This window comes from Podarcis liolepis (assembly GCF_965112155.1).
Source record: "Podarcis liolepis genome assembly, chromosome: 9".
NCBI classification, from domain to species: domain Eukaryota; kingdom Metazoa; phylum Chordata; class Lepidosauria; order Squamata; family Lacertidae; genus Podarcis; species Podarcis liolepis.
The window spans coordinates 28980690-29001351 of record NC_139564.1 but is presented as its reverse complement, the minus strand read 5'-3'; the positions used below and the strand labels follow the sequence as shown (position 1 = coordinate 29001351).

Here is a 20662-nt window from a genome sequence, read left to right as displayed (position 1 = left end):
ATGAAGCATCCGCCGGGGACTCGGATGAAAAGCCAGCCTCTGCCTGGACGAGCGCGCTGGTAACGGAGAGGGAATGGGTGTGGCTACAGGCAGGAAGAGCCACGACGCTTGACCGCCAGGGAGAATCGGAGCGCAGGGCGTGGCAAGCAGCGAGAACTGCAGCGCTTCCCTAGGCGCCTCCACTCTGTGCGCGTAATCGCTGCCGTGCGCTTCGCTGCTCCCCGTCGGCCGAGTTTCGGTGAGTTCCGCGGGCGTGTGGGCCAGGAGTTCGGGAGTGGAGAGGGATAATGGCACTTCATGGAGAAGTGTAGTGAAGGCTCCTGCAGTGCTCTAATAAACATAAAATAAAACCCTGCGGTATATAAGTAATGCGTAAAAATCGTTGCAGGAGGGAAGGCATTCTCTGTCTGTGATAGTTCCGTGCGCCTGCTGAAGGGAAGGGGGGACGTGGGGACACGTTTGCCGGCTTGGGCGTTGGCTCCCGACGTGACGATTACGAAATCGGAACTTATGGGAGCTGGCAGGGAACCCTCCGCTCCGCCTTTTTGCGCCCCCGCGTTTCCTGCGCCCTTTCCAGAGTTTACTGGCGACTGCACAGAGCACAACCTGATACTTTCTGCTCGTCTTCTCTTGCAGCGTCTCGTCTTCGCCGGATCGATTCCCGAAACAATGGCAAATGTGAGTCATACCCGGCTTCCTTCTCTTTCTCCTTATTAAAATGTGTTTTATTAAATTAACGAAGTGGGTGGGCGGGGAAGCAGCCTTGGCGCCATCTTGCAGGGCACTCATTTATCTGTATTCTCCCAGTCTGTCTCTGAAGAGCTCAGGGCGATGTGCAGGGTCCCTAACCGCCCTCCCTCTTTATTACAACCCAGTGCGGTAGGTTAGATCGAGGGAAGGTCTCATTAAAACTCACAAAGTAAGCTCTGCAAAGGAACGGTCATGGTGGCTGTTGCCTTTAAAACGATGCTATGACAGAGACATAAAGTTTTCCTTCCTCTGTTAATTATTTGGAAGTTGGGACCTGGCAGTACGTGTGAAAGGGATCTAGGGGTCTTGGTGGACCACAGGCTTAGCATGAGTCCACAGTGTGATGCAGCAGCAAAAAAAGCTAATGCTATTCTAAGCTGCATCAGCAGAAGTATAGTGCCCAGATCATGGGAAGTAATACCTGTAGTACCACTCTATTCTGCCTTAGTCAGACCACGCTTGGAATAATGTATCCTATTCTGGGCACCACAACTTAAGAAGGATGTTGACAAGCTGGGACATGTGCAGAGGAGGGCAACCAATATGATCATGTGTCTGGAAACTAAGCCTTAGGAAGAGTGCTTGAAGGAGCTGGGTATGATTAGCCTGGAAAAGAGGAGACCGAGAGGAGATATGATGGCCATCTTCAAATATCTGAAGGGCTGTCACATGGAACAGGGAACATGCTTGTTTTCTCCTGCTCTGGAGGGTAGGACTTGAACCAGTGGCTTCAAGTTACAAGAACGGAGATTCCAACTAAACATTCAGAAAAACTTTCTGACAGTAAGAGCTGTTCAGCAGTGGAACAGACTCCCACAAGAGGTGGTGGTGGTGGACTCTCCTTCCTTGGAGGTTTTTAAATGGAGGTGGGATGGCCATCTGTCATGGATGCTTTGGCTGAGATTCCTGTATTTCAGGGGGTTGGACTAGATGACCACCCGAGACCCTTCCAAATCTGAGATTCTATAATTCTATGACCTTGACAGTCTGTTTCCCCATCATTTTTCTTAGTCCCTGCCTTACTGACAAGGAGTGTTTTCTGGTGGGTGGTGAAGTCTGCCCTACAGATAAAAGGGACTTTCACTTCTGCCCTTAACTTTCATACTGCTCAGTGCTGAATTCCGTCTGAGTCAGTCTATCCAAGAGTTTTATAGAGAGGCAGAATCCGTAGCAACGTGAGTTCAGCCTAATCATGTGAAATCCACGTCAGACTTCCCCCCATTTTCCATTCTTTTAGCCAAGTTTCCTGCACTGTAGTTTTGTGCTGTGAGTGGGCGTTGCCTATTTCTAGTGGTTAAGAAGCAAGAAGCCAGACAGAGAGAAAGATTCCAAATTCCACTTTCCTCCTCCTCCTCTGTTTTCTATTACTTACTCCTTGTGGCCAGACTTCTTTCGCATTACGCTCATTTTCTCTCTCTCTGAATGACTTTTTTCTTTATAAACCTTAAAGTTATCTTTTTTTCTGAATGTATATGAAGACTTTTCGGTATCATCACAAGACTTTACTTTTGAAGTATCCAGGAATGGCAGCTGAAGGACTAAAGACATGTGACTACAGATATTTTATAAGTTTACAAAAAACAGCCCTGGGGGGTGAAAATAATTTGGATCATGATATTGGGCTGGGTGGACACCTTTTATCATTTTCCCCAGTGTCATAGTGCTAGCCCAAATTGCCCCATCCCAGAGCTGTTATTGACCAGAGAGGAAGAAACTTATGAGGTTAATAGTTTAAAGTGCAACTTTTTTGCCCTGCAGTAGCAGCTTTGGGGAATGACACTAAGTTGAGAAATCCGCGTGGTGCAGAGGCTCCATAGGTCCTGTGCAAATCGAACTTCCTTGCACTGGGGCTGCTATCTGCAACATAAGATGTTTGGATTCCAGTTAAGGAACTCTCCCATCAGGTGTAGTTTGACTCTTAAGAAAGCTTGGAAAACTCAAAAGAGGAATCTCTGGGAACAATGGGCCACTCCATATGTGGCAGTTGTAATTCAACTTGGTTGTAGGTAAATGGTTTTCTTTCATAAATAGATTGGGAGCATGGCACAGTGGGAGAGGCCTTTAAGCTTTTGCCCCAGCCTCAGTCCTGGTTGGAATAGGCCCCCAGGTGTGTGTTTATCACACAGCTCCCTCTGGCACTAGTAGGTCCAGCTGCTTTGCTGTCACTCAGTAATATTGAGGGGATTGTGCAAAATGACTCCGTTGGAAGATGTTTTCCTGAAGGCTTTATGTGATATGGTGCTTTTGCTCAAAGTGTTTAATCCACTGTTTCTCAACCTTTTCCCTACGAGGCCCTCTCCCAACCTTGTTTCCTTCCTGTGCCCCCCTCATGGGCGTAGCCAAGGGGGGCGGGGGCCAGCTGCCCCACCAATAAGTAAAAATCAATACAAATCTGAGGTTCTGTCCCCCCCCCCAAAGTCTGCCTCCCCTAACAAAAATTCTGGCTATGTCCATGACCCCCCCATCCCTCTGGCAGAAAGGTAGCTATTTAAATGTTTTGTTTGTAAATAGAACATATTTTATTTATAATTTTTATAATTTATACAAAATACAATTGCAAAAAATGATGGAAACATAATAAAATATTGTTGAAACAGAAAAGAAAAACATTGAATGGAGCTGGAAGGGATATCATCTTTCTAGTGCAAACCCCTGCAATGCAGGAAACTCAGCTAAGGCATCCATGACAGACGGCTATCCAACCTCTGCTTAGAAACATGGGCTGATGTTGCTGGTGGGCCCTGCACCCCTCTGCAACATCCAAAGGTCCTGATCCGCTAGGCGCTGGGGTGGATTGAACCCTGCGCCTTGCAGAATCAGGCCCAGGCTGCCACAGGGCCCAGCACTGGCCGCAACAACAAGCAGTTTGGGCTTACCCAGCCCTACTCATTGACTCATTGCCACCCCACCACTGCACCTGGGGGGACGGGACCTGGGGGTTCTGGATCGCAGACTCTAGTGGTCAAAACGGGAGCCTCAGCTATCGCCCTCTCCCACTGAAAACAAACCAAGAAAACACACATGGCAAAAAGGAGCATTAGGCCCTGGTGGGCCACCCTCTTACCTGCTTGTGATTGGCCAAGCGGGATAGCCAGCCAATCAGGATTAAAAAATAAAATAAAATTATTTTCACCATTTCTCACTTCCCTCTGTGGCTCCTAGCCTTGTGCTGTGCCCCCCATTTATACATTTTCACTTTGAATATCCTGGGGGGGGGGCTCCAGGGGGGTCATATGGTCCTCAGTTTGGAAACACTGGTTTAACCAGAAGTTGGTTGCCATTCATAAACATGAGAATCAACACTATGTGTGTCTGCAGTCCGAACAAAACATCTGAGAAAAATACATTGACGTGGGGTTACAATCCAGGAGGAAGCTGGGCTGCATACACATTGAGCATCCTTGCTCTGTTCCCAGACCTTTATGTGTTGGGTGTATAGGCTTTTTCACATGATCAGGGAACCCCAACTGTCTGTGCTTCCTGAATTTCATGGGGAGCCTAAGCATTTTCTGCCAGATATCCATAGGTTCTCTCTTCAGATCTTTTACTCAACACAGGAAGATATGAGTTGGAGATATCAGATCCAGGAACAGCATTTGTGAGCATCTCCATGCATTCATTAGAATGTGTGTGAGATAACTTCTGAAGAGGGAGTAAGAGGCAAAATAATGTGAAGTACCCGGCTCAGCTCATACAAACATTCCATTTTCTGAATTCCATGAAGCTCAGTTTGATCTTTGAGAAGATAGATGAGACAGAGAAACAGCTTGATTATTTAATCGGATGATGAATGATGTAAATGAAGTAAATAATAAGGGGCTCAGAACAGCTAGTTTTGTCTGCAGTTACTCTGATTCTTGAAGCCTGGGAAATAAGTCTGTTCAAATACCTTCCACATCATATCTAGTCTGGCACTGTGATAACATTCAAAGCAGCATGGGCAAATCTGGCTTATGAGGAATGAGCAAGCGGGAGCTAACTACAAGTGAAGTAAGATAATTTTTCAGTCTTAGGGAAGGCATGCTAAAGAGTAGATTACAGAGGCTACTGGCACTTAGTATTTGCTTAGTCTTGCTCTGCTGTAGCCTGGGTTGACTAACAGTTGTAATGTTATATCACAGTACTGTCACCTAATGTCTAGAATAACCACCTTGCTGCAATGATTACCCACGTCCTTTGTAATTGGAGTAGTTTAGCTTTTCTAACAAAGCTGTTTCTATAGTAACAACTGTTACATGCTTGGATGTTGTCCCAAGATACTAGGAAAGGAAGCCCAGGACATTAATTGAGTTGATTGCAATGTGTGTACATTTGGAGAATATGCAGTATAAAAGATGTGTGTACTGTTTTTAGGTATGTTGAATTGGGCAGTCCTTAAACCAACAATGCTACTTTTTCTGGGTTTTTTAAAATAATTTTGTACGAAGGGCCTCTACTCATGTACAGAGTGTCTTCCTACTCAAGAACACACATTTGAAAAAAAATAATGGGTCACTCAAATGGCTTAAAACCTGAACAGCCCTTGCCACACGTCCATGGTTTGTTATGAATCTATTTATATTCAGGGAAAGTATATTGTAAAATATATGCATACTGCATCAGCTTGAAAGGGTGGGGCACATCCATTAATTTAGCTTTTTAAAAACCATAGGCAAGGGTTTGGTTCTTTTCTGGTTGGTGCTCATACTCCTTTATAAAAAGAAAAATCATTGATTCATTCATCTATCTTTCATAACAGACATGATCTGCATGTATGTTACACTTCAATGTATGTATCCTATAAGAATTGGCCCCTAGAGCACACATCCCTGGAGACACAAAGCAGGCTCATTCATATTGTGAGCACACTCAGAAGGATTTTCCTGTTAGCAGGGGTGGCGCTGTGGTCTAAACCACTGAGTCTCTTGGGCTTGCCGGCAGACAGTCGGCGGTTCAAATCTCTGCGATGGAATGAGCTCCTGTTGCTCAGTTCCAGCTCCTGCCAACCTAGCAGTTTGAAAGCACACCAGTGCTAGTATATAAATAGGTACCACTGCAGCGGGAAGGTAAATGGCGTTTCCATGTGCTCTGGTTTCTGTCACAGTGTTCTGTTGCACCAGAAGCAGTTTAGTTATTCTGGCCACATAACCCGGAAAGCTGTCTGTGGACAAACACCAACTCCCTCGGCCTAAAAGCGAGATGAGTGCCACAACCCCATAGTTGCCTTTGACTGGACTTAACTGTACAGGGGTCTTTTACCTTTACCTATATATACATAAAATGATTTTTCAGAGCAGGGCAGACTTGAAACATTAAAGGTTTGTTCCTGTCCAGGCCATGCTTGGTCATTTCCCATCCTGCTTCTATTTCTCGTCCTGCAGCATTTCAAAGGTTTTTGAAGCATTTAGTTGCCTGTGGGAAGTCCGGGGGGGGGGGGAGAAGAAGAATGGTATGGGACACATTAATACAGACTTTTAAATACTCAGTGCTAGCTTCTGTCAATAAAATTAGCAATAATAAATGGGTCGGGGGTGCAGGTGCAATGGCACAAATTGGCCAAAATAAATTGGCCGCTCACCCACCCACAAGTGTTCTAATGGAAGAGAGCCAGGAAGAGACCTCTTTCCAAGTCAAGTTTCACAAAAGCATGGAGCTTTGCTATGAGGTGCAAGCATAGGAGTGCAAAAAGGAACAGTGAAGAAAAAAGGCCTTCAAATCCAGTGTGGGTCATGTTGTCTCTTTTCCGCTATCTGAAAACAGATGGTGCGATTCCGCAACAAGCTGCTGGTTTGGAGGGACCCAAGAAGAATATAGTTGTTCTCTTGTATCAATTATCAAAGGAGAACATGGATCGGATTTTAATAGTGTTGTAGCAAACAAATGAATAGGCAAGGGTGATGTTCTTAAAAGTAAGTGCTTAGGAATCGATGGTGTAGCTAAGGACCAAAAGTGGATGGTTATGCCACAGACAGCCTTGCAATGTTTTTAAAAAAGGAGAAGTAGCTGGAATCTGGTATGAAGGAGTGGTGGAAGGAGAGACTGCTTAACCCTTTCCCATCCCATTGTTGTCTACTCAAAATCCCTCTGTTGATTTTTCTCCCCACGGAGTGGGAGAGAATTCAAAAGTTTTCACATCTATAAAGGATATTTTTAGTGGAAAAGTGGCAGGAGAGTGAAGAGTTAAACAGTCTTTCCTCTGTTGAACTTCCACTCAAACTGGCAGGTTTCCATAACTCCTATTGTTTTTAAACTAAAGCAGCCCACAGGCCTTGGGAAGCTGTTCAAACATACCTTGGCTGATCTTTCTCACTGCTTAGCTTGTCTTCTCTCCCATTCACCTTCTGCTAACTCTCCTGTTTTCAGAGCACACTTATGTTTGCAGACTGTAGCCTCCCCACCACCACCCAGATAGCGTTGTTTACATAGTTCAATACTGGCAGCTGTCCTGGCTAATGAATTAATGGGCAGGCTGGTAGTTTTCCGCCTGGGTTCTGCCGCAGCAAAATCCTAGTAAGTTTCCTTCACAATGAATGTCACTGTCTTTAGTTGGAATGCTAGCATTACAGTGGTTAAACATGCATATACTTGCAAGAGGAGGGCTTCCAATCATCTGAGCTGTTTAACTAGGATTGCTTGTGTGTGAATGGAAGCTCGTTGCAAAACTCTGCGGTATTTCTCTCCATCATAAGCATTCTGCTGGAATTTGCCCACACATGTTATGATAAGATCTAAAATGAACACTTATGCCAACTCTGTGTAACTCTTTCTTATGCATTGCAAGCAGCCTCTTGCACTGAATACTCAGCAGGTTCTCTGATTGTAGTGTAAGTGTTGTAACCCTAACACAAACAACAGACAGCCCCAGAAAACTTAGCTGAACTGGGGAATTAATTCATACTGAAAAAAAGCAGGTACTGTACCTCTTTAATTTGGCTGCAGTATCTTTCCCCCTCATAGGTATTTAATGCCAAGATGAAAAATAATCCTTGCTGATCTCCCAGTCTTGAGACCCTTTGATTCTTTTTTTAAAACCTTCCTCCACACCAGTTCATAATCTAATCAAAAGGTTATTCTCAACTGATTTCAATAGACAGTATACATGCAGCAGTCTTCTTAACCAAACGCTCCTTTAAACCCAAATTTTATTTATTGATTCATATTTTAAAGCTAAGAATCATTTGTAAACAGTTTGTCATAATAACAACAACAGAGGCCTGCAGTTATTGGCTTTGATATGAAAAATGGAGGTCATGAATTTCCTCTTTGCTAAGGAAATGCCTTATTAGCCAGTTGTTTCAGACAGGCAGGCAAGGAGCTTGTAAGCTTGGCCCTTTGTAAGGAAGATGCTTTGGTGCCTTGCTTCCAGGTGTCCAAGAAGGGCTCTGCTTGTCTTTCCTGCAGGGAAAGGGGTTGTTAGAACAGTTGGAAGGCAGGGGTGCTGGACAGCTCCCCTCAAGCAGTCAAACAACCCTGGGCCTTCCAGCCTTGGAGCTGGGAGGGAGCAGAGTCATCACACAACTGCTGGAACAATCCTGTCTTAAATCTTCCACTTCAAAGATGGTGGTGGTGGGCCTAGTCATTTGCTAGAGGACACTGGCACCCTTGCCACAATGGGCAGAAACGCAGAAGTCTGAAGAATAGTATTTATTTGTATTGATTATAAGTTTGGGCAGGGTATACCAGTGGATGTGGAGATAATCATTCTGAATTTAGGGGCAGAAAAATAGTTTGTAGTAGTCTTTTGGGGTCTTTCGAGTTTTCTAGTCCAGAATAAATGGAATAAAATGTGTTATGTTTGACATGTTGTTATGTTGCCTGTTGCATTTACTTTGCCTAGATTCTTTTTTTTTAAATGTAGTGTAGCATGGCAGCTATCCTACTGGGATATAATGATTCCGCTTTGGCTTAGAATAACACACACAGCTGCTGCCAGATAAATTACAGCTGCTGTTCAGATGCCAATTCTGTTTTGTCCTCTGTCTTTGCCTTTGACTTATGGTTGCCCTCTGAGCTGGATCCCTTTTGCCAGTTTTCTAACAATAGAGCAGATTAATTGAAACGGGCGAATAAAGAGTTGCGTTTCCTTGCTGGAGTCAGAGAACAATGCTAGCTTAATATAACCCAACAAGTAAGAATAAGAAGATACTTACTGCCATATTGTGAAACTTGCACATACTGTTACAATGTCAGTAGTTTAGACTGTAAAACTGAGGGTTATTTGGAGGAAAGGAACAGACGAAAAAATGAAATGGCCCTTCACACAACTGTTTCATTACCACAGGGTGACATCTAGGATAGATTCAGGTGAGTATCTGAGGTTGTGAAGGCATGAAGGAGTTCTTCATGTGGTGACCATTTGCAAGCAAACACATTGGTGTACCACAAATCCTTGTTTCCCCTTCCTGTTTACTCTGCATCTTAAAGGAATTTCATGAGGTGGTGGTCTGGATTATCCTTGAAACTTCTTGAAACTTTATCTTTATTGTCAGTTCTGACAAGAGATCAGTAAGGAACCCATTCACATTATTTTGAATGGAATTGGCATGTATTCTGGTGTCCCAACATTGTGTGACCACTTAGTCTTCTCTTCTCAGATGTGTACTACTGGTGCACAAGGTAAATCCGTGCACAGAAGCTGCAGATTTCTGTCAGGAGGTGATGAACTGGATTTCACCTTGTAAATAAATTCAAAAAGCTGTGTACCCATTTGCCCAAACACCAGTAATTGATTAAGTTACAACAGGAAGGCTCAACCATTGTGATTCCAAAGCACAAACTTTCCCAAGAACACTTGCCCAGTCCCTAAAGAGAAGGGTTGTATGAGGAGTCTGGTTTATGAAGCCTGGGACACCTAGTAGCCATCTTGGACACCTATAATCCTAGACTTTTGGCCATTGTGGCTGGGGCTGATGGGAGTTTGAGTCCAACAAAATCTGTGGAGGGCACCATGTTGGCTACCCCTGAATTTATGGGCATATGAATTCTCTTCAAGAAAACAATGAGCTTTCATGAAACTTTGTTTGTTTAAAAAACCCACATACATCATTTTATTTTGCCTTCTATATTTGGATGCCTTCTTCAGGGACTTGCGTTAGATGTTTGGGAAGTGCAACTAACTAGCTTTTTGTCGAGCCCTTAATTAATTGACTGGAGGATTTTATCTTATTTTTGTGTTGGAAAGTTTTGTATTTTAAATATTTTATTTTTCAAATGTGTTTATGCATCATAACATTGAGTCAAACTTGTTGGATTCTTATGGTTCATGTCTTTTAGATATTGTGTTTTTGATTAATGATTAATTGATAATTAATAATCATTAGGGGATGCGGGTGGCGCTGTGGGTTAAACCACAGAGCCTAGGACTTGCTGATCAGAAGGTTGGCGGTTCGAATCCCCGTGACAGGGTGAGCTCCCGTTGCTCGGTCCCTGCTCCTGCCAAACAAACAGTTCAAAAGCACATCAAAGTGCAAGTAGATAAATAGGTACTGCTCCGAAGGGAAGGTAAATGGCGTTTTTGTGCCTGCTCTGGTTCGCCAGAAGCGGCTTAGTCATGCTGGCCACATAACCCGGAAGCTGTATGCCGGCTCCCTCAGCCAATAAAGCGAGATGAGCGCTGCAACCCCAGAGTTGGCCAGGACTGGACCTAATGGTCAGGGGTCCCTTTACCTAATAATGATTAGATGATTGAGGATCCCGCCCCCCTGCTTTTGGAATTATCATAATATTGCCAAAACTGCAATGCCTTAATGTAATGTTGTGTTTCTTTCTTAGTATACAAAAGGCACTGTGATGGATTTCCCTGGCTTTGATGCCAGAGCTGATGCTGAGGTCCTTCGAAAGGCAATGAAAGGCTTGGGTAAGGCATTAATTGTTTTACAGACTAAGTGGACCATTATCAGTTAATCAACATGTTCGGATTCCTGCTTCATCCCTTGACATAGCAGTCATTCACTGATGTTTGCATAAGCAGGGTATGACATACCTAGAAAAGCAATCATTCACAATGTGTTCCAGTAAAAGTAACTATTTATCCCCTTTTTCCCCTGAACAGTGGAAGTCCTGTTCTAAAATAGTTACATTTCTCAGGAAAAGTTAATTATTGCTTTTCTAAAATAAGGGCATCACTGATTGATTAAAGTGTGAGCTGGAAGCACTGATTTGGCTTCGTGATGTCGAAGCATAGACAAATTTGATTGGCTATTTGGCATCATTGGGAAGCCTGATCAGAATTAGAGTGGTACTTCCTGCTCCCACTCGGATGCAATGTTGTTGTATCACTAAATCTAATTGGTTGCCTAACACATAGTGGTTCTTGATTGGCTGGGGTTACCTTGGGAGAGGCAATTTCCCCTTTTTCTTTTAATGTCGTTGAAGCAGGAGGTTGGAGAACTAATTAGTTGCAAGCCGTGCTTGAAAAAGGTAATTGGAGTTCATGGAAATCTCCCTCATAGACCAGGCACTTTCATGGGCAGAAATCTGGTATAGCCATGCCATACCAATAATGCATATTAAAATATGTTTGGATTGGAAATTGTATAGTGAAGTAGAGAGATGTTTATATAACTTTCTTCCGGCAACACAGAATTTCTAGAAAGTGAATATTCATGTGTACTGTAGCCTATTTTCAATGCTTGACATACTCATCTACAAAATATTTATGTTCATCATTGCAATCAATCACTCTGTTTTTAATTTGCATAATTTAAGGAACGGATGAAGAGTCAATTGTGAAGATTCTAACGAGCAGAAGCAATAAGCAACGCCAGGAAATTGCGGTGGAATTTAAAACGTTGTTTGGCAGGGTAAGGAGGCTACTTTGGGTTGGGAGTTGATTTGTGTGCACTTGTCTGTATAATATGGATTTAGTAATGAATAATACTTCAGGTCTACTGGTTGCAAATTTTATATTACTCCATGCATCCATCTCCAAATAAATACCATACTTTTCTGTGTACAAGACTAGGTTTTTTTAAAAAACTAAAAAATAATGTTAAAAAGGGGAGGGATAGTCTTATACATGGGGGCAATCTCCCTCCATTTCCTTAATTTTGAGTCCCCCAAAATAGGGGGCATCTTATACACGGAAAAATACGGTATACACCCTTCATGAACTTTTCATTCATCCTAGTGATGTTCCAGTTTTTATGGGTGATGGGTTAATTTTAAACTGCATTTCTCATTAGTCAGGCATTTCTTATTAATTAGGCATTCTTCATTCTGTCAATTAGGACCTGGTTGATGACTTAAAATCGGAGCTTACAGGCAAATTTGAGAGACTGATGGTTGCTCTGATGAGACCTGCACGGCTTTTTGACGCCCATGCACTGAAGCATGCCATTAAGGTAAAATGAGTGGCACAAAATGAAAATATTGATGACTTTTTCCTTTTTCTTTAGGAATGTATCTCCTATCATTATGTCTTCCTATCATTATGATGATGATGATCGTTCTGCTTGATTATTTATGGTGATTGCTTTCATTTTAATGATCTCATTTATTTTCTGATCCACCTGAGTAATTCCAGAAACATCTCAACCACTTGAGTTTTCAATGGTCTTTTGTCTTGTGGAAGAAGTGCAAACAATGTCTGGTCCGTAAGAGTGTGTGCAAAAAAGCCATGCATGCCGAATGCTCGAATTTCACAATCGCAAGGTGTCTTTCCTTTTAAAGTGGCCCTCTATGTAAAATTTATGAGCGAACCCCATTGTTCTGCTTCCAGTGGAAGTTTTTAATGGCCATTAATGGTTCTAGTTTGTGATTAAGTATATTATATGCATTGCTATTCTTAGGGATGGGGGAACCAGCAAGGAAAGTTCACAAGAGTTCTGCCTGATAAACACTGCATTTTGATTCACAAAGTAGCCAACCAGGTTCCTATGCAAAGCCCATTAATGGGACACAAAGACAACAACTTGCTCCCATGTTGCTTCCACCAAGAGGTATTAAGAGGCATCCTCCCTCTGGGCCTAGTGATTCATTGTGATTTAATAGCAACAGGCCACCGCTATATCTTACAATGGCAAATTCCGTAATTACCTGTTGTCTGCCCTGAATTACCTTCTCATCAATTTCATTAGATGGCATCAGTGAGAGGGAATAAAACTCCCTCACTTTCTTCACACCATGCATAATCCTGTACGCCTCTTATTCCGTCTCCTCCTTTGCTGTCCCACTTTCTACTCTAAAAAAACCCTAGTTGTAGGTTTTCCTCATAAGGCAGGCCCCTTGTCATTTCTGTTGCCCTTTCCATGTAAGACTGACAACCGTTCTGTAAAACTGCTCACATTTGGCAATTTCTCTCAGCACCTTTTGTAAGTACCTTTCCAATTTCAGCACAGGGCTTAGGCTGGGAAACAAAATAATCTTTAGATATTATGTGCAAATGTCTGGTTAGATCCAATAATGTTTAGCAGGGACAAGCCCTCGAAGATACAGTTACTTACTAGTACTGTTATTCAACTATATAAACTGTTTCCAGTTGCTTATCCACTCTGAGCAGAGTATTCTAGCCAAATATTGATTTTGCTTTCCCAGCTAGGAATTTGAGGGGGAAGGCAACTGGAAAGTTGACATACTGGGGTGGCTGAGTAAATGAAAGGACATGAAAGGACCATGATTTCATATTAATTTTAAGAGATAAAAATAATAATCATTAAGCTGACAGAAGGGGGAACAGGGATGGAATGGTTAATGATTAAAAGACTTGTTACTCAAGCCAGCTTGGTTATATTATGTAGAATGTGTAGACGTTTGTCGGAGGTTTGTGGTTTTTTTTAAGCCTGATGAAAGCAGCCATTGATAATTCTCCATGTCCACCCGCCTTACAACTTTTCTGATGTTTTACCCTTCTGCCTCAGAGGCTGGAATGACATTTTGGGTACTAGAACCCACACTGAAAGACCACACCTCTGCAGGGCACCTGTAAATGGTGACAAGCACACGTTTGGAGCCTGGCTGGCTGAAAAGCAGTGGTTTACCTAGATTTCCAAAGGGACATTTCATTCATGAACCTGTCTGCATGTTGCAGAAGAGGCCTTGTTACACTTACCTCCACTGTCTGTGGAGGTAAGGACCCATGGCCAGGCCTTAGTACTGGGCCCACCCTTTGAGTTTCACTTCCCACAAGGACTTGGCAAGGCCTTTTCCTGTGTGTTCAGATAGCAACTGAAGACAGTGCTGATTGAGTTTATTTATTATGATGTTCACTGAGCATTGATTTCTTCCCTCCCTGCCCCAGTTGCTGTTCAGTTTTTTTGTTTGTTTTGGTGCATTTTGTATTTCATTTTAGTGTATTATATAGTGGGTGCAAGCCACTCTTTCAGTCCTACATTTGGACAAAAGTGAAATGGTTTTCTAAATTATTAAAAAGCATCTGGTGGGAGAAGGTTCCGGGGGACAAAAGCAGGGAAAGCATTAAGCACCTTCTTTCCCCCACTGTTTCTCCATTGCAAATGCCCCAGATTTTCACACTTTGGTCTGCCACTGAAAGTTGAGTAGGAGCCCTATGAATGCTACAGAATAAAAATAGGGGAGCATCTTTGCCACTGGAATGGCTTGCAGTCTATTTCTTGCCCCAATTCAAACAACTTTACGTTGTTTGGCACTCCCAAAATATAGGAAGTAAATAAAAATAAAATACAGATTTTATACTGACAGTGGTGGAAAGCAAATACATGACCTCTTTGCTACATGGCAACTTCTGCACAAATTAGTGCAACTGACATCTCAACTCATCGAACAGATGGCATGAATTGGCCCTTGATTTTGAAGCATCCCTATGTGTTCAGAATAAAGAATTACTTTGTTCACAAGTGTTGCAAATACATGCTGAGTAGTAAGCTCTGAAAAGAGGGGAGTGAAGTGAATCAAAATGGTTTATCATCCATAAATTCAGCCAGATGTTTGCAGAGCAAATCTGGGCTTGTAGTGATAAGGTAGTTTAAAATATTGGCTTTCAAAGTATTATCTTGTAGAGTTGTAATGTGACCATAGATATTAGAAGAAAGATACATCTATACAAAGTAGCAATTAAGTAATTGCATTAGCAATGCAACTCTAGAACTATTTAGAGTCCTGGGCACTGTCAAGGTCACTTCCTAGCCAAAGGAATGCACACGGCTGATAGTTAAATATTTATTGTCAAAGATAACACACACAGTCACTTCTACAGCTCTGGATATCTACGCAATACCAATCTAACAGCTAGGCAGCTATTCCCTGGTCCGCGTTCTATGGAGCAGTTGCAGCAACAGGGGACCACCTCTGTTCCACCGGTTTATGTACCTTCCACTGATGGGTTTCATGCATGTAGCCAGAGACTGTGTCTGCATGGAAGCTTCCTCCATTCCTCCCTTTTGTATTCTCTCCTAGTTCTGGGGGACAGTGGTGTGGGATGTAAAACCGCAGTCAAGTACAGCATTCCTACAGTGGACATGTGACTTGAAGAGGGTGTGGTCTGTTGTACTAGCATGGAGGAGCACACAGCCTCCATGTTATGATCAGTGTGTGTGTGTTCTCCATTTTGGATGTTGCTATGTGTTTGGAGAAGGAACTGCTTAGCCGCAGTCACTTGGGACTAACTTCTTTATGGAATAGTTCTAGTTAAGTACAGTCATACCTTTAGTTAAATATGCTTCAGGTTGAGCATTTTCAAGTTATACTCCATGGCTATCCGGAAGTAACGGAACACGTTACTTCTGGGTTTTGCCGCTCGCACATGCGCAGACGCTCAAAATGACGTCACGTACATGCGCCGTCAGGGGTTGCATTCTACTCAGGATGCGAACGGGGCTCTGGAACGGATCCCGTTCGCATCCAGAGGTACCACTGTACTGTAACCTAAGGCTGCCTTCAGGGATATGTCTGGGAACTGGAATGAATCTGTGAGTAAACTACTTTTAATAATAACGTTAATCAGATTCTTTTGTTTATTCTTTCAAGAGGGAAAGGCAAGGGATTTTACTAGGAAGGAATCTTTAATAGTAAGACTCAGATGAGTCAGCAACAAGCTGATCACTGCATAATCTAAAAAGGGGGATGTTTGGAACTCTTCTAGAATATGGAACCTGCTAGTGCAAGTTTGGAAGGATATTATTAAATAATATATCCTCTCCTGCCTCCCCAATCATCCCCACAAGTGATGCATGACCAGGTGAGAAAGCACCTGGCCTTTCACTTGCCTGACCTGCCTCTTCTGCCTCTTCTTCCTACCCATCCTATGCTCCACTCTCCAGCTCTGAAGCTTTTCCTGCCTCTGCCTCTTGCCTCCTGGCTGGTACAGATTCCCATTGACCACTGCCCCCTTCTCCTGATTCAGACTCCAGCTTGCTGCCCCCCCCAAGTGCAGACAGGAATTGCAGTGAAATAACGTGGTCTCAGGAACCTCCTCTCCACCCACCTATTTTCTCAGGAAATAAGGAACATATTTCATTCTTGTTAAGAATTAGAATGGAGTTATGAACTAAGCTGAAGTTTTGTCTTCTGTTTTCTTCATAGACTTCCATTTTTAAAATAATAATAATAATAAAAGTTTGTAACAACTGGTGATCAGAAGGGGACCTGAGGGCTGGAGGAAATCTGGCTGCAAGCCACATCTGATCTGTGAGCTGGGTGTTCTCCTCTCTTGGTTTAACCCCCCAAAGTGGATCATTTCTGTCTTGAATGCTTAATAAATACATTCATTTATAATGAAACTTTTAAAAAGCAATCTTGATCCCATTAGCAGGCATGCTTATTTGCTCTTTGTATTTATTGGGCAACAAGAGCTGTTATAAAAGTAACCACTAATGGCTCTTAGCGCCTCTTCTTTGCTTCTGTTATAAACTTTGCTGGTGGAGAACGGTTGTATTGGAGGAAATAGGAGGCAGATTCAAGCACACACTTTCCTGTACACAGGCAGAGAAATACCGTGACCTCATTGTCTCCATTCCACAGCTGGACATCTGTCATCTGGCAGTACTACTGATAAGAGATGGTGGTCGTTCTGTTCTTTGGTGAGGAGAAAACCATCCACTTGGCAGGCCCATTGGGATTTTCTTTTAGTTTTATTAAAAGGACTGTGTTGTAGGAATCCTTCTTTCAGCTCTTAACTCTGCCACGTTTCCTGTGTGAGTCAGTGCAAATTCTATTTCTGGGTCTTCATGTAGCCTTATTGACGTGGCATTCAGGAAGCAGAACTTTGTAGTCTTGAGCATTATGAATTTCTTTCAAATGCATTTTAAGTAATTAAATGTTTGAGGTGTGGTTCGCTTTAAAAAAAAAATTCTGTAGAAAATGAACGTCCCCATGAGATTAAGATAGAGGTGTATATTGAACAAAAATAACCTACATTATTTCATCAACCAAATCCATTAATTACAGGGGGCAGGAACCGATGAAAAAGTCCTTACTGAAATTCTTGCATCTAGAACACCAGCTGAAATCCGGAATATAAAACAAGTTTATCAGGAAGGTAAAAGCAGTGCTTTTTCTGTGTTTTGAAATGCTATTGTACTTGCAGGAGCTTTTGTCTGTGCATGAAATAATAGAATAAGGAAAGTGGAAAATATACAGAATGCAACTTCAGTACTTGGAGAGATAAGGCTTGTAAAAGCTTCAAATGCCTTGTTTTGGGTGCACGTTCTTGTGCTTTGCACTACATAACTGAATTTCTTCCTTCAACATTTTCTTTAGAATTTAATTCAGTCAACGAACAGGATTCTAACAACATGTGAAAGAGGGAATTTGGTACCACTTAGTGATTTGAAAAGGCTTATTCTGAACCATTGATTGTAGATAAAGTATTTATTTCCTGGTTCAAAGTTCTATTAAGGGTGCTCTTTTCAGCATTGTTTATAAGTTACAGTCAATACAGTCAATTGGATGGGATTGCTTTTTTAAGGGGGAGGAAAATATCACAAAGCATAATAGAGTGAGGCAACCAATTCACACTGTTGTTTTTGTGCTGCAGTTTCTCTTTTCAGATAGGCTCTCTGGTAGCTCTACTATAGAGGAGGAATCTGCTGATGGTTAGCTTTGGGTAGCTGTGTGACTTGTAGTATCAATGAGCATGTCTGATCTCAGGGGTGGGAAACTGTTTGCATGGAGGGAGGGTAGAAGAATATCAGAAGCCCAGTCCACACCTTACCTTCACATAGATCTCTTGCATGAAGAGGAAGGAGACCAATGGCCTTGCCCCTGCCACATTCACTTGTCCAGTGTGGTTGTCTGTGAAGGGGCAGTTGTGCATGAATAGCTGAATGCATGAAAGTGACCCATGTGTCGGGCGACTGTGTCAATGTCTGTTTAAGTTTCTCATTTTTCCAGTCTTCAGTTCACCATATTTCCACATCAGTGCAACCTCTTTTAAAAAAGAAGGCCCTGGTGCAATTTGGTGCAGATACACACATTTTTGCGAGCAATGTAATGTATGTAATATATGTTTTCATTCATAAAAAACGTACTTCGGAGACTTGCAATTCTAGTTGTTTTATATACATATGTATGACATCAACATAAAGTAGCTCACATTTTGTACAGTGATGGGTGTGTTCCCCCCCCCTCTTTTTTTTTTGCAGAATATGAAGCTGACTTAGAAGATCATGTAACTTCAGACACTTCTGGTTTCTATCAGAGGATGCTGGTAGTTCTTCTTCAGGTAAGCATCCACAGTAGATGGCTTAAGCAAGAAGTTCAAGGCAAGGGTTGCTTTATTTAAAGTGGAGTCTCTGCATTATGGCTCCAGTATATGTTTTGTGGGGGGTGGGATTCATCTCCCCCAAGCCTGTTTATACGTGGGTCCTTGCTTCTTTAAGGGTATAGTTCAGACATTTTCCCCTAATAGCCTGTGTCCCATAGAACACAGGGTGGAAGGAAAACATGAATCAAAGAGCATAAATGTTGTAAGTTCTGGGGTCCTGTCCCAATTTCCTAGACCAGGGGTCTGCAACCCGCGGCTCCGGAGCCGCATGTGGCTCTTTTACATCTTTGCTGCAGCTCCGGGGCGGATACTAGCGAGGGGAGGAGGCGCATTGTGCGCTCCGACACTGTGGCGGGCACTGTACTGGCTGTGACGTCGCATGTGTGCGCTGCGTGCGTTAGTCATGCACCGTCCCAACGTCACCTTCCCGCCCGCTGTCAGATCGTGGCTCTGGAGATATATTTGTTTTAAATGTCACAATGCTTTTGCGGCTCCTAGTTGTTGTTTTTTCTTCGGAAACGGGTCCAAGTGGCTCTTTTTGTCTTAAAGGTTGCAGACCCCTGTCCTAGACCATCTTCACCATTTCCTCTTATTGTTTTCTTTTTAAGTGACTTTCCCCCTTCCTTTCCTCCTTCGTACCTGCTCCTTGGAACCCCTACGCCAGTTTTAGTAGTACTCTAGAAAAGGTTACTATTGCAGGATGGGTGTCTCTTGTCCAAAAGTGCCCATCTTGACAGTAAGGGTACTTTCCAACAGATTTTCCCTCGAGTCTTGGCCTGTTTGTTTAGTATCCACAGCTCAAATGCAACATGGCAGCCATGCACAACTTGGCTCTGTCTATCTGCATACTGGAGACAGTGAATCACATAGGACATGTGTAGCCCATGCACAGTGCCTACCAAAGAAGGCTGAGGTGGCTGCAAAAAACTCTTTGGGAAGGACCATAGCTCAACCGTAGAGCATCTGTCTTACATAATAATAATAATAATTTATTATTTATACCCCGCCCATCTGGCTGGGCCTCCCCAGCCACTCTGGGCGGCTTCCATAGAAACCAAAAATACAGTAAAATATCACACGTTAAAAACTTCCCTGAACAGGGTTGCCTTAAGATGTCTTCTGAATGTCAGGTAGTTGTTTATCGCTTTGACATCTGCTGGAAGGGCGTTCCACAGGGTGGGCGCCACTACCGAGAAGGCCCTCTGCCTGGTTCCCTGTAGCTTTGCTTCTCGCAATGACGGAACCGCCAGAAGGCCCTCGGCGCTGGACCTCAGCGTCCAGGCATAACGATGGTGGAGACGCTCCTTCAGGTATACTGGACCGAGGCCGTTTAGGGCTTTAAAGGTCAGCACCAACACTTTGAATTGTGCTCGGAAACGTACTGGGAGCCAATGTAGGTCTTTCAAGACCGGTGTTATATGGTCTCGGCGGCCGCCCCCAGTTACCAGTCTAGCTGCCGCATTCTGGATTAGTTGTAGTTTCCGAGTCACCTTCAAAGGTAGCCCCACGTAGAGTGCATTGCAGTAGTCCATGCGGGAGATAACCAGAGCATGCACCACTTTGGCGAGACAGTCCGCAGGCAGATAGGGTCTCAGCCTACGTACCAGATGGAGCTGGTAAACAGCTGCCCTGGACACAGATTTGACCTGTGCCTCCATGGACAGCTGTGAGTCCAAAATGACTCCCAGGCTGCGCACCTGGTCCTTCAGGGGCACAGTTACCCCATTCAGGACCAGGGAATCCTCCACACCTGCCCGCCTCCTGTCCCCCCAAAACAGTACTTCTGTCTTGTCAGGATTCAACCTCAATCTGTTAGCCGCCATCCATCCTCCAACTGCCTCCAGACACTCACACAGGACCTTCACCGCCTTACATGCATCTCAGGTTCAATTCCTGCCATCTCCAGGTAGAACTTGGAGAAACTTCCTGTCTGAAACTATGGAGAACTGCTACCAGTCAGTGTAGACAATACTGATTGAACCATTGGTCTGACTCGGTATACGGCAGCTTCTTGTGTTTCTCTTTGCCATATCTAAACCTTTTTCGACAGTGCAGAATTTTTATACCTAAGTATATTCATCTCATTATATTCATGAACCCATTCTATTCCCCCCCTTTATCTCATTTAGGCCAATAGAGACCCCGATAGCCAAGTGAATGAGGCGCTGGTCGAGAAAGATGCTCAGGTAAGACTCTCTACTTGTCCTTTCCCCCAAGCGTTTTTGAAAAAGCACCCTAAAAATACATGCAAGTAGA

The 20662-nt window shown here is 43.3% G+C and overlaps 1 protein-coding gene across 1 annotated transcript in view; it reads left to right on the top strand.

Moving 5' to 3' along the window:
- Positions 1–31: 31 nt before the first annotated feature.
- The window catches only part of ANXA5 (annexin A5), a 27892-nt gene continuing 7261 nt past the window's right edge, over positions 32–20662 (top strand). The window contains exons 1-8 of the mRNA XM_083460350.1: positions 32–238; positions 637–678; positions 10501–10585; positions 11437–11531; positions 11958–12071; positions 17089–17179; positions 18285–18364; positions 20536–20592. Coding sequence (XP_083316476.1) covers positions 670–678; positions 10501–10585; positions 11437–11531; positions 11958–12071; positions 17089–17179; positions 18285–18364; positions 20536–20592 — 531 coding nt within the window. The 5' untranslated portion in view covers positions 32–238; positions 637–669. The remainder of the gene's footprint in view (positions 239–636; positions 679–10500; positions 10586–11436; positions 11532–11957; positions 12072–17088; positions 17180–18284; positions 18365–20535; positions 20593–20662) is intronic.